We start from the raw sequence: 14,339 nt of genomic DNA, 5'->3' as shown, positions 1-14,339 counted from the left end.
TTTACCAGTGGATAAAACTCCCACTTTGTGTAGTGAACAGCACCATTGGGATATTTTTGCAAACAGAGGGAAGATGGAGTTGCCATAATTTGTGATGTCTGGCCTCCTGTTCTTCATGTGGTTGGAAGGGCACAGATTCAATCCAGGAGTGACAGAGGAGGTGACCCTGACTTGAATGTCTCTTGAGAGGTTACTTTGTGTAACTAATATGTGCTTTTTTACAATCAGATTGAGGATGCAGACATGCTTCAAGTTTTCTGTGCAGTTAATTCAATGAGTGTAAGGAGGCTGGAGAGGTAACAATGTTTCTTCCCACTAATTTGCACTTTCAAGGTACTGTCTCCTTGTACTTTATGTGTAACCACAGTACTTTTAAACCACATTGATTAAGGTTCTACTGTTAAGTAAAGCCTTTTAAGATTTTCATTGATATCAAAAAGCCTTTATGAGGCCTTACTAAAGGAGGAAAAAAGCCACAATGAGCTTTTAACTGAAGAGAAAATGTCTTGCTAAGATTTGTCAAGATAACAAACTTGCACTGGTTTTGTGATTTAATTCCTTGCATGATCAAAATGCAGCGTGTACTTTGTAATGAGACCATTCAATGTTTACTTTATAATAAACTCCCTTTTTTGTTAGCAACTCGGCTTTAATCCAGGGTGATGAAGAACAGGACAGCTTTAGGGTCCTCAGAAATGGGAAAATCTTGAAGAGACTCCAGCAGAACTGGTGCACAATGGATGTGAGGGAAGTAGTGTGGCTGGGAAAGACAGTAGCTGTAGAGGACACTGTGTCTTACCACGCTTCTGCTCTTGAACATGCTATGACTTGGGAGAAGCTGGAGAACTTGGAAAATGCATTTGCTGACTTCCAGCCAAGCTGGTAGTATCTGTCACTGTGAAAAGAGAAAAAGAGGCGTTGTATGTCTTGAAATGAAGTAGGATTTATCTGTGAAATAAAGGGCTTTATCTGTTCCTTCCTCTTGGAAGGTGCACATGGTCTCATTGCCTGCAGGGATGTCTGTGTGCTCTGTGGGTACCCAGTGCATAGGGACAGCATGATGATCCATGCTGGAGTCCTCTCCAGGTGACTCCTGGTTTAATTATTTGTCCTGTAATTGCCAAGTCTTCATAGTTTTGTGTGGTTCAGAGATATCCTGCTTTCACCACTTCTCTGAACTCATTTCAGGAGGGTCTTAAGCAATGCAGGGACAGGAACAGGTCATGCACCCTTATTCTTGCTAAAGTGGGAGATAAGGGCTCCAGCTGGGCTTCAGAAAGCATGGAGACCACTGGGACTGTCTAGAAAATACACAGTGTGGTGACTCTTGGAGTAGGTGAACACAAAGAGGCAATAACTGGTAGTGTGCCAAGTGCTAAGTGAGGAGGAGACAGCTGGGCCACTGTGACCCTAATACAGGTCACTTGCATAAACAGAATGGCAATCTGGGACAAGATGCAAAGCTGTGTGAGAAGGGAACTGGAACCAAATTACTTTGGTTCACAGGTGTGAGTGAGATAAATATTATTGTGATGTAATATTATTGTCAACATAAATCTCTCTTGATCCCAAAAAGAATAACAAGGTAACTCAGCAGTTATTTTAATATAAGAAATTATGTTCTGGGGACATTTTTAAAAAATGAAAATGCATCTGTTTATATGCTGATATTAGTTACTTTGAAAGGCCTTAAGTGTTTTCAGGACTTAGTGCCACTGCTCTTTAGATTAGAGACTCTATTTTCAGCACACCAGTTGCTGACAGGACATTGTGCCAGTACATTGTCAGCATTCAGTAAAAGTAGCAATAATAAGTTAAGCAGAACTGCGTCTCTCAATAGAGAGATGAATAGGAGGCTCTCTAAGCATACCCAGAAGGTTTAGACAGAAATTATTTTGATGGAATTGTTTGCAATTTATAGAAAAGGGAAATGCTTAGCAATATCCCAGGACTGCTGCAGGCAGTGGGGCAGATGCAGAGATGACTAGGTAGACTTTTACTCAGATTGCAATAACTCTTAGCTGTGTCCCAGGGTTATGGAGCCCTGCAGCTGGAGGTATTATGATTAGGTAAGATGTAAATCTTAAATCCTGACCATTTGTAGCTGGTAGAATTTAATAGCTTCTTTTGTTCAGAGCAGACTTCACAACCCTAATAACTTGCTTGAATCCTAATATCAGACATTCCTTATCATTTTTTGGTGAAGGAATTTTTATATTCTGATCTATTGCAGTCTACTCTTGGTGAACACTGTTAAATAGCTGCTTTGTTCATTCTATTAAAAAGTAAATGGTTCCTTTCTGAAGTTTTTCCTGTAGGAGATAGAAGTTTGGATTTGTACCCATCATGTTTAGAACTCTTTGAGATAAGAGGCTCTGCCTGTTTCACAGTGCATCCTCCTACACCTGGAGATGGAGTGACAGGTGAATGAAACAGGAAGATATGAGAAAAGAGTGTGTTGACACAATATACAAGGTGAAACTGAGCTGGCACCAAGGGAAAAAAATAATGACTTGTTTGGGACAATGGCAGTGAACTTCTTCTACATCCACCCAAGGACCAGGAAGATTCAAACCCATCTCTGGCCTGCTTCTCTGGTGGTACCTCCTTCTGCTGTGAGGCTGCTCATAAACACAAAATGCTCCCCCATGAGGTCACTTGTTTATCAGGGTGAGGAGGAACTAATGGTAAATGCTGCTGCTGTGTGCACTTTTCATCCTGGGCTTATGACTGCAAAACTGAAATACAAAATGATCAGGCTCTAACATTCCCATGGATGTGATTCGTTTCTGTGAGTTCATTCTTCTATTTAGAGAAAGATATTGCTGCCCTCCCTTCTGCACTGACACAGTTGCCAAAATAACCACTCTTACTAACTGGCAGCTTTAAAAGCCAGCCTGCAGCTGACTTTGAAACAGAAGGTCAGCAAAGGGAGCAACAGACTTCAATTCAGAGCTTTAATGGGAGCCATTGACCACAGCAAAAGGCCTTGACTGGAGTGTCTAGAGTGTGCTTTGCACAGGCCAAAAAGTCACTTTCATACTCTTTGAACCTTTTGTATAAACCTATATATTTTTCACTCTGTGGATTTCAAGATGAATGTGCAGCCGTGTGCTAGATGTGGCTATGGGGTTTACCCTGCTGAGAAGATTAACTGTATAGATCAGGTCAGTTCTCTTTCTTTATCATTTTGGACTATAATAAATGTACAGATTGGCACTTCTAACACTGTGCAAATCTCTTGGTTCCAAAAGTTCTTTGCTCATAACTGGGTTCAGAACTGAAATGAATTAATAACATGTATATATTTGAAGAAAAAATATAGTCAGATTCATTAAATAAAGGGTAAGGATCAAAAGTGAGATTTTAAACTTAGAAGAATAATAATAATGAAATACAAATCATGTCTGTTTGGTTTCTCTTTTGTGGCCTGTCCAGACGTGGCATAAAGCCTGTTTTCACTGTGAAGTATGCAAGATGATGTTAACTGTAAACAACTTTGTTAGCCATGAGAAAAAGCCTTACTGTCAAGCGTAAGTGTATTTCCTTTTTTTCCTTCCATTTTATTTTTTTAAGCAAAAGTTTGATTTGGCTAGTCATTTTAATAAAATGGAAGATCACCTGTCAGTGGTCAGTCTGTCGTGTGTGAGATGTGAAATTAGGTACTGTCGGTGCCTTCATGCATATCTTTGGATTTACATGAATCACAAATGGTGGGAAACTCTTTTTACCATGCATAAAGCTTCCTTATTTGGCCAGTGTGTTAAAAGATACCAAATCAAGTTCCATTTCAGTATCATGGGAAGAAAATAAAACCAACCACAAAATTCAGTGCTTTCGAAATCAGTGGTTAAGAGTTAACAAGGTTGAGCTTATCATAAGGAAAATGTATAAAATGCAGATTTCAGAGTTGGTTTGTTCTAGGAAGTTTTTATTTTATAATGATCAATTCCTGTCAAATTTGTCAGCAGAAAAAGGAGAGATGACAGTTGTTTTTTATTCTATTATTCTCTTTTGTTATTAGAAACACAGCATTGATATGATGATCATTAAAATTAATTTTGCTCTAGGCACCTACTCCTTACAGTAATAACTTGAATGTAATGTAAGATCTCTGTGTGAGTGGGGGAAGAGATGTGTATAGAGGGGTGGAGGCTGGTATTGTGTTTTTCAGTGCTCAAAGAGAACCTTTCTGGTGGGCTGTCTGATACATTCCTAATATCCTTTTACACTTTCCCTTTTCTAGGCACAATCCAAAAAACAATGCATTCACCAGTGTATATGAAACACCAATAAATATGAATGCAAAAAAACTGTCAGAAGTGGTAAGTGAGGTAAGAAGCTTGAGGGTCAAATGTGTTTGTTCTACATTTTGATAACATATTGATAACGTCTCTTGTTTTGTAAGTATAAATACGTGTTTTTTACTCACCTTCCTGTAAATGATTCAAACCTCAGCTGGGTTTCAGTCATAACTTTTTTCAATGTGATTACTCATGTGAAAGCAATCTTAGATCTGGATTTCCTTCTGCTCTCAGAAGGAAAAACTGATTGGAGCTGCTCACCTGTATATCTGATAATCTACACGGAAGCACAGTTCACCTAAACTGCCCAGAGCTGTGCAAACTTAGTGACTAAGCTGGGTTTCACAACCTCAGGAAGCAAGAACAACCAACTTGCTTTGTGATCTCATCAGAAACTGCTACAAAACATCAGATAAATTATAACCAGGTGGGACGCATGCAGAAGTTCCCATAAATACTTTGTTGAGTATTTCCACCGGACCTGAGGTGGGAAAGCAGCAGGGCTGGGCAGCTTGGCAGGGTTTTGCTGGAGGTGTTTTTTGGGGATGGAGGCGCATCCCCACTGCGGGCTCTGCCCTGCCTGGTCCGGCCCCAGGGCTTCTCTGGCCCCCGGGCATTCCCAGTGCCACCCCTGCATTGACTCCCTCCAGACACATCATCCTCAAACCTGCACTGCGAGGGGTCTGGTGAAATAAAATATACAGGGATGCCCAATTATCAATGGCTACCTCACTCCTCTGCCTAATGCTGTTTTCTTGAATGCCACATCTTTCTATAGTCTAAAACAACATTACTTGTGAATACATTTCACAGTCAAAGCAATGTGTTTTGATGTGATTAGCATCACTAAAATTAACAAAGAAAGTTGTATTTCTTGGATTGTGGCATGCTGAATTCATTCAGATGTCCTGTATTAGCTGTTAAACCTTGATGCACATGAACAGCCTTTGTCAGACACTATAATTTATCATTTTGTACAGCGTTCTTATGCCTCAGTTTTTGCAGTATCATGGGCTGTAACTATTTCAGCAATGACTATCACACTTACTTTAAACTGTGTGTGACAGATCTGCTCAGGAATGAGTTCGGGATTACTGCAGGCTCTATTTCTGGTTTAGGCAGTGATATGAGACTGATACTTCCAGTGCATGTGAGTACACAAGCCAGAGAAATTATAGCTCAAAGATCACTTTCCCTTGTTTTACACACCTTAAACACCTTCTGTCCTTTTCAATCACATAATGAGGTTCTGTTCCAGAGAGAAAATTGCTAAGGGTAGTAAAGAAGCTGATTCTGCAGTACCTGCTTAAAGGGAGTACTTCTGTAAAAAATTTGAGAGTAGGAAAATTTTTTGCTAGTAAATGTATAAAATAATGATAATTTGGGAAAAGGTTTCTCTTGCTACTATGGAAGCTTGTTCTTTTTATATTGAAGTTTATTTCTGATGATGCAGAAAATAGAATATTTGTTCAATCCCAACCTGATGTTCTCACATAAGTCTTGAGACATCAACAGGGATGCAGAAATAAAAATTAGGTCTCTCAATACAGAATTTCTGTATTAGCAGGCAAATTATTCAGCTCTCTGCACCTCTGTGCTTAATTTATAAATGGGAATAATGGTACCTGTGCTCAGTAACATTTCTGTCCCGTCAGTTTAAATTCTCTACTCTGGGTAGAGAGTGAGTTGTATAACAGATCTGTGATTTCAGTTGGATTTCTTCTACATGTTAACATGATAAAAGTAGCAGTAGGAATATAATGACCCAGGACTAAATATAGTAGTCATTTACATATGCACAGTTAGAATATGACACTTTGTGTACACTGTGCAGGGAAATAGGAGAGTATTATAATATTGCTTATTTGGGAATAGTTTTTTCATGTAATGCATTGACACATCCTGTTAAACATTTCTTAGGGATTTCAATTCTCATAGATTATTTCTCCCAAAAGTATTATCTAAATATCAAATTATTCTTTCAGAATGTCATGCCAGGTCTCAGGTGTAATATGCAGCTCCTATACTGGCAGAAATCTTAGGGAGAAGCTGGGGTGGACTATAAAACAGAGTTTTGGCCTTGGGGCTAAATGCAATCATCACCTTGCCTCTCTTCTTATTCTTCTCCAAAAGGGGTGAGTGTTACTATGCACTAAGAAACTACTAAAATGGGTCATTATCTTTTCTTTTTAGATAAAATATCGAGAAGAGAGCGAACAAATCAAATCAGTCTTTCAGTGGGATTTAAGGTCCAGAGAAATTGAAAGTGTCTATAAAGCCCAACAATTGGCTACCCAGGTAAGAAATATCCCTTGAGTCTCTCAGCCAGCAGCCTGCAGGACACCAAGGGTTGGCCCTGGCTGTCCTGATTGTCAGGGGTTACCATGACATGTCAGTGTTAAAAAGAAAGCCTTTGCTTCTCATTTTTCTAACTTTTCAAGACAAAATAGCTCAACTATAGCTTAGGATAGAATAATCAGAAGGTGAGGAAGGAAGAGTGTGTCTGTAGTCAGCTGTTGGGGCTGCTGCATGTACAGCCACAGTCTGTGTGTCTTCTCTCTACTGGCACTGGAGCTTCACAGCAGGAGATCTGATTCCCAGGGGGTGTTATTTGAGTTTCACTCCAGGATCCTAGATCCTGTCATCTTGATGTCAGTTCTCGCGGTACAAGTTCTGCCTTGGCACTCTGAAGGGATGTGAAATGTAGGCCTTGTGCTGCACAATTTCACTTCCACTGCACTGTGTGCTTCCTTTTTTTCTTTTCTGTTAGATCAGCTGTTTGAGTGCTAAAACCATGGTGAAGATAGGTACTTATTTAGTTCCTGTTTTGTAGAATGCTTACTATGCTGCCTATGGGGAAGGAAAATCATGGTACCCAGGAACAATCCCAGATCCTGAGATGGTCAAGATAACACAGGCACAGAAGGCTCTGAGTGATGTAAGTGGACTGGTGTTTAGCTTTATTTTCATGATCTATCCTATTCTGAAGACTTACAAATACATGAAAGTCAGGCTTTGGTAAGAAGTCACCTCCAGGCCTTTCAGGAAGGGTATCTGGAGGGTGTGTCTGTTAAGATGTTGCCGAAGGAGAGACTGACACGTTTATTTCTGTCAATAACAATACTTAGCCATGTAAGGAATTAAAGTCACATAAGAGTTCTGTTGCCATCACACATTTACATATTTATATAACTCAGAAACACTTCAACTGCTGACCAAACTGAGGTGATCTGATCTAGGAGGCAGTGCTCTTCCTCTCACTAGAGCAGGACTCATGATGGAAAATGTGTTGTATCTTCCACAGACCAGACTTTTCACTGACTGAATTTCCATGACTGATGAAAATCACTTCTAAATTATGACTGTGTCCATACAATGGGTTGGTGACCTAATCAGCATAGGAAATTAACAGTGGATAATTGATACAAATGAGAAATGTTTTCTGTTGTATGTAGGAAATAGCTGTAACTAACAACTTACAAAGTGGAAGTTCTTTAATTTGTTTTCTTTTGAATAAAGTGATAGACACCTTTAGGAAGCAGGCAAGAAAAGAAGAATCACATTCAACTACAGTGGATTCTTCTCTAATAAAAAAAATTAATCTTCTAGTTTCAATATACAGAAGACTTTGAGCCACGAAGAGGCAAAGGCAGCTTCCCTGCTATGATCACTCCATGTTATCAGGTTGCTAAGAGAGCCAGCCAGCTAAGCAGTGATGTAAGTCACAAGGGTTTTTAATTATATTTTACACTTCTGAATTTGGAGAATCCTGGGTTCAGGCCATTCAGTTGAGATGTTAGATTCTGTGGTGAATATTTGTTATACTGTTACAAAGTGAGAAAATGTTAACATGAAGCAGAAAACAAGGTTAATAAAGTACTTGGCCTGGGAGTAAAAATCATATAGAATAAGTGACAATGTAGATATTTCCTGGAAAATGTAGCAACTTTTGCATAATTTATCACATCCTGAAAAAGATTGTGACTTGCACTGAAATATTAATTTAATTCATTACCTTTGCTTTCCCATTAGGGCTTTATTCATCAGATTATTTACATTTGACATTTTTCACTTTATTATTTGGAATTGGGTTGGACTCAATGATCTTTAAGGTCTCTTCCAACCTAGTAATTCTTTGAATTCTGTGAATTCTGTGAAATCAAATAGCTGTAAGATTGAAATTAATTCATATACAAGGTACTTTAAATTTATGCACAGAAAATTGCTTGTTAATTTAAGAGAGATTCACATGAAAATATATGTAAAAATCCCTAAAAATTATTTTAAAGTATTGTATTATTTTGTGCAGATAATATCTACATTGTCATTGCAGTATGATCTTGGGACATTAATGACTATTCTCATGGTATTTTAATCAAATGTATGGCTCACATAAATCAAGTGAAAATTTGAATATCTGGGTCCATTTCTGTCTGGTTTTGGTATTCACTTTAAGGAAATTGGGGCTTAAATATATAGATAGCTTGACTGTGGAGAGTGGAGAGTGTCATGACTGTTGTTGCTCATTTTCTCTTGAAGCTTTCTGATAGGAAATGTACTTTTGCTGCTTATTGGGTGTAATATGGATATATATGTTTTCCTCTTCAGGTGGAATATAAGCGTGGACATGAGGAGAGAGTTTCAAAGTTCACCTCTGTTGTAGACACTCCAGATATACTCCATGCAAAGGCTGGAGCACATCTTGCAAGTGATGTAAGTAAAACAAAATAGATTGATCTGGTTTTGGCTATGCAAGTGGTTCCTGGGGTATTTATAAATTAATTGAAAATATGGACACAAAGAAAAGTAAAAAATTAATATTTCAAAGGCAGATTCGTTTTACCTTTAAGCATATAATACTTTCAGTTGCACAGACCACATTCAATTTGAGGCCATTTTAGGCTGTCAGAACAGAAGCTGGGGCACCAGTCTGCTCCATACCCAGCAACTGGCTGCCATGAAAAGCCAAGAAAGAAGCTGCCTGACTCTAATGTAAATAGAGCAGGCATCTTGCAGACACCTTAAGTATTTTCTTTAAACAACCCTCTTCATCCTACACTATGAGCAAGACAAAGGGGCTGTGCAGAAGATGTGTGATTGTGCAGTTAAAGACCAAATTGCAAAGATTCAGACTTCATGGTTCATCTTCCTTTTGGCAGATGACAGCCATGGAGCACCTGACTCTGCAACTTTAAGGATTGATTAAGTGTGCAATCAAGATACATTTGCTCTAATTGCTCCTTGAACTGTCTTGAATTTTTACAGTTGAAATACACAGAAGACTTTGAAGAACGGAAGGGAAAAGGCAGCTTTCCTGCTATGATCACTCCAGCTTATCAAATAGCCAAGAGAGCAAATGAATTAGCCAGTGATGTAAGTGTCCAAAGAAAAGTCTCTTTTGGGAAAGAAAATATTAAACTGTCACACAAATTTTGAATTAAAACATTTACTGGCAGAAATTCCATGAGCATACTGATCTTCACTCTCTTTCTTTTCCTTTCCAAACATAACAAAACCACAACACCCCTGAACTCTTTAATAAGCACCATAAAAGGACATCAGTGTTCCTTCAAAATGTACAGTTAATTGTGCTTTGTTATTGGAAACTGAAAGAAAAGCTCTTATTGTTGGAGAAGGTATCATATGGAAGAACATATAACTCAAAGGAAGTGAATTTAAAACATTTTTAAGAGTCATTGAGGAAAATAAGAGATCTGTTTTTTTGAAGGTAAAAGCAACTGACTCTAAAACAATTACATGTTTTTATTTGCCTTTGATCTGTGGAAAACCCTTCACTTTTGTCAGCAAACACATATGGTGATTAAAGGGCAGCATCAGGTTACAGGCATTGTTTTGACTTCAGCAAATGTAGTGCAAATCTTGGTCTAAACTTGAAGGTTGATTGCCTAAAATTCCCTTTATCACTGGGGATAATGCATCTTTCAGAAACAAACCCAATTATTGCTGGGGTTCAGGTGACCCTGTGGTAAAAAAGTGCTCTGTGGTAACCATGAATTTGCATTACAATCAGTTCTATTTTTTTAAACTGCTGGAGCATCAGGGATTAGCCACTGTCAAGCAGGTGTTGCTGAACACATTGACCCAATGTTCTGGGTTGAAATGGCAAGTCCTGTGCTCCTAGTGCATTATGAAGTACACCACTAGTTCTGTTTTTATATCTTCAAGTGGCAGGTTTGACTTGTGCAGGTTGGTGGCAATGGGAATTTTGACAATCCTTTATTGACAACATGTGCATGCCATTGGTTGTTATTTATTGTGCAGCATCTGTGAACCAGACTAAACTCACCCCGATTATTCCTTTCCTTTTTCTCCTGTTAGGTGAAATATCATCAAAGATATGAAAAAGAGATCAAGGGGAAAGCCAGCCATACAGCTGGAACAGATGTTGCTTTTGCAAGAGAAAATGCAGATCAGTATGGACAGGTATGCAACATCCAAGGGATAGCCATGCTGGTGTTCATTGCTGCAGCTGATTGCTCAAGGCTTCAGAAACTGCTGACACCTATTTTCACTTTGTTTCCTGTGTGAGAAAACAAGGTTTCAAGGGAAAGGATGGTGTGCAAACAGCACTGTGCTCGTGAAGTGTAATGTATCTGTCACTGGCACCTGAAGATGTGACTGCAGGGTGGCTGCACTGTCACTGCATGACCCTTATGGTAGGGCCGTTGCTAAAGACTGACCTTGGCAAATTTATCTGTGTACATGCACACACTGCATTTCTATTGTGGTGTTGTTATGTATCACACTGAAATGTGCTTACTCAAGGAAATATTCCCATTCCATGAATAAGGAAATTCAGTCAGGAGGAAAGCTAAAGGGTTGTGAAATGGTAGAAAGCTGGCAGATAGGTGTCTTTTCCCTGTGGGTATTTTCACAAATCTTAGGAGCTTTGCAGCTCTAAATATGTGTGAACAGCACTGAATCTCTTAGACACACAATCTCTTAGATTTCACCTCCTCTGCAAAAGGGGAATTATAAACCTGACAAGCTGTAGCTCTGTATTTGTGGAACCAGATAGGCTTTAGTTCTGTTTTGGTCAGTGGCATTCCTTTTGCTTATGTTTCATTTTTAAGGGAATACAATTGGTTTTGTGGTTGCCCAAAATGCACCCAAATTCCAATTAGGTTAGGGCAATAGCTATATAGAACTGAATGGAGCTAAATGGAATTTGAAAGGAATTGAATAGTGGTGTTGTATAAAGAAAACTATACGGTTAATCTCAGGGGTTTTTGTCCTGCTCCTCAGTAGGTCCATAAACTTTGGAGAAATGAAGGAATAGGGGCTGTATTTTCCTAAAACCTTTGGTATTTTACATTTCTTCACTTCTTCAGTTGAAATCTACATTTAGTATTCTGTGGAAAGCAAACCATCCTTGAAGAATATGGGTTTAGAATTGTAGCAGTGAACCTTCAATTACTTCTGTCTTTTGAACTGCTACAAGTTTTAATGGGAATAAACAAATAAAATGAATTTGAAAAAGCACTAATTACATTTCCAAGCATTAGAATGCTTCTGTTTTAGAATTAATTTAAGTTTTCTTTCTTTGAAAGTGTCTTTGAAACTTCAGTCATGGACTTCAAATTTGATTTGAGTTTTAATCTTTATAGATTGGATACTGATATTATTAGCCAAATGACACAGAGTCACAGAAATTAATGGATCCTTCTGAGTAAATTGTGACTTAACATGGGTAAAGGGATTAGATTTCTAACTGTTGAGATCATTAACAATGAATTGAGTGTGCATCAGACAGATATATATATATATATATGTACATGCATATTTATATATATAACATGAGACAATTTAGGAATCTCACAGTAAAATTCCTGTGCTGAACATCTGTTTTGTTCATGTTTAAAAACCAGAGAGTGGCTAAAATAGTTTTCTGAAACTTTGAATATATGCACAATATTAGAAATGATACTAAAATGTATTTAAGAGAGTTAGACTCAAAAGACAGGTTGGTTTGGGGAATTCAGACTCATTAATGGTATTTTTAGAAGCTAACTCAGCTGATTATTGAACTGTATTTTTTTCTTTTCTGTGCCTGTTTATAGAATAATTTATTGCCCTTGTAACTATTGTTCACCAATGTGCATCATAATGTCCACAAACTTGTGGTGTGACCTATTTTAAAACATCGATGGTGCCCAAAATGACCTACAATGGATGGTTTTGCACTGAGAACACACAAAAGAGATATTCCAGATATTTGTAGCCATTCCTATCTGTGCTCTCCATTGCATTCTTGACATGCATTCTATTCATGGCACATTCTATTTTCACTCAAACTGCCTCTTTATTACAAAAGATTTACAAAATATTGCAGGGAAGACACATTACACATTTTCTCACTTGTTTGTATTCTTGTTTGTGCTCCATACTCTCCCCAGATCTTGCCATAGAAGGCTTTGAGATTATTGTCCATTACATTTAAAAAAATCCCCAGTATTTTGCCGTTAAACTATCTAAATGGCTTTCAAATTGTCAGATATTTACACATAAACTTATGTATAGATGGGTTTAAGGGTGTTGCTTCCACAACAATTGGCGTTTTTTTGATCAGACAAATGGAATCTTTGATTTTGTTCACTAAAGAGTTTGGCATTTTGATATCTAGGTATCTCTGCTTCATTTATTAATCCCTCTTCAAAATACATCACTGCACTAGTGAACTATTATTTTTTGTCAATTATGATGTGAAAAATGACCATGGAAAGATCAAACACTTCCTGTAACACCACAAAGGAAGGCTGATCCTATGTTAAGCTTGTTAACTTTAAGCCATTGAAGTTTAAAGTGTAAAGCTGAAAGTTTAAGTTAGCCTGGCTAACCAAGCCATTAGCTATTTCTATAAAATTCCAGGAAAACATGTATTGACAAACAGAGAGGCAAGCAGATATCATCTCTGTGGGAAATGAGGTGAGAGCAGAATGATGTATGTCATTGTACACTTGAATGCTATCTTTACCACAGCTAATAGCTACCTAAATTTCTCTTGGAATGCAACACAGGTAGCTTCAGAGGCATAGGTAATTTAACAGGTCAATTTATTCTTATATTTTGGTCATTTTTCATTTAAAAAAAAAGTCATTGAAGCTATGAACCTTCCTACTAACAAGGACTGTGGGGCTTTGTAAAATAACCCATGGCCCCACCTGCTCATGTGTGATGAGTAAATGATCTGAATTTTCTTCAGGGATATATGGATGAGTTTGAGGAACGCAGAGGGAAAGGAAGCTTTCCTGCTATGATCACTCCAGCTTATCAAAATGCCAAGAAAGCAAATGAATTGGCAAGTGATGTAAGTATGAAATCTGAATCAATACAATTCATAAACAATTAAAAACAGCAGTTTGTCAGAGCAGTGCCTGGGAGGAGGATGCTAAAACTGCACTTGAGAAGTAAACAAACGTGACATTTTGCTGCATTGCTGGGAACTGGATGGCTCAGGGGATTAATAATATCCATTAATAGAAGGGGGCACAGCTCCAACTTGCATGAGGGAGGAGATGGATGTAGCAACTAATGGGGATCCCTACTGTTAGGTTAACCCTCCTGGCAAATCTGCACCTGTATTATTAATGAAACCTTCAACTGCCTTAATCATCCTGTGGACTACTGTGGTATTCCCAGTAGTGAATAAATGGAGGATGAATGAACTGTACTGGTTTTGATATTTTGATGTATCGTGCCTCCAGCACAAAGCAAGTCATATGGAGGAAAAGAAGCAGAGAGTATGACACTGTCACTTCACAAAAGTGAGCTTATTTCTGGGATGTGATCTTTGGTTTTGGGTGGTAAACTGAAGAAGTGACAAAGAGGTGGTGGTGTGTTATTCCTGCATCCAGCCCATCCATTAGAGGGCCTCAGCCCTATTTGGGGAGACCATTTCTGGCAGTGACAAAAAAATTGGTCAGTCTGTAGGTCAGTACCCTGTGGCTGCTCTGAAGGGCTCCTGTGAGTGACAACTTTTGTAGTGTGGGCACCTGTCCCCGCTGGGGCTGCCTG

The 14,339-nt window shown here is 38.4% G+C and overlaps 1 protein-coding gene across 1 annotated transcript in view; it reads left to right on the top strand.

Moving 5' to 3' along the window:
* Positions 1–3,095: 3,095 nt before the first annotated feature.
* The window catches only part of NRAP (nebulin related anchoring protein), a 47,675-nt gene continuing 36,431 nt past the window's right edge, over positions 3,096–14,339 (top strand). The window contains exons 1-10 of the mRNA XM_071446021.1: positions 3,096–3,167; positions 3,439–3,533; positions 4,247–4,334; positions 6,498–6,602; positions 7,138–7,242; positions 7,914–8,021; positions 8,913–9,017; positions 9,570–9,677; positions 10,644–10,748; positions 13,528–13,632. Coding sequence (XP_071302122.1) covers positions 3,096–3,167; positions 3,439–3,533; positions 4,247–4,334; positions 6,498–6,602; positions 7,138–7,242; positions 7,914–8,021; positions 8,913–9,017; positions 9,570–9,677; positions 10,644–10,748; positions 13,528–13,632 — 996 coding nt within the window. The remainder of the gene's footprint in view (positions 3,168–3,438; positions 3,534–4,246; positions 4,335–6,497; positions 6,603–7,137; positions 7,243–7,913; positions 8,022–8,912; positions 9,018–9,569; positions 9,678–10,643; positions 10,749–13,527; positions 13,633–14,339) is intronic.

The sequence above is a fragment of the Agelaius tricolor genome, unplaced genomic scaffold, assembly GCF_023055355.1.
Source record: "Agelaius tricolor isolate 1412-34295 unplaced genomic scaffold, bAgeTri1.0.p SCAF_22, whole genome shotgun sequence".
Classification (NCBI taxonomy): Eukaryota; Metazoa; Chordata; class Aves; order Passeriformes; family Icteridae; genus Agelaius; species Agelaius tricolor.
Note: the sequence above shows the minus strand (reverse complement) of the source record. Positions and strands in the feature narration are given on the sequence as shown.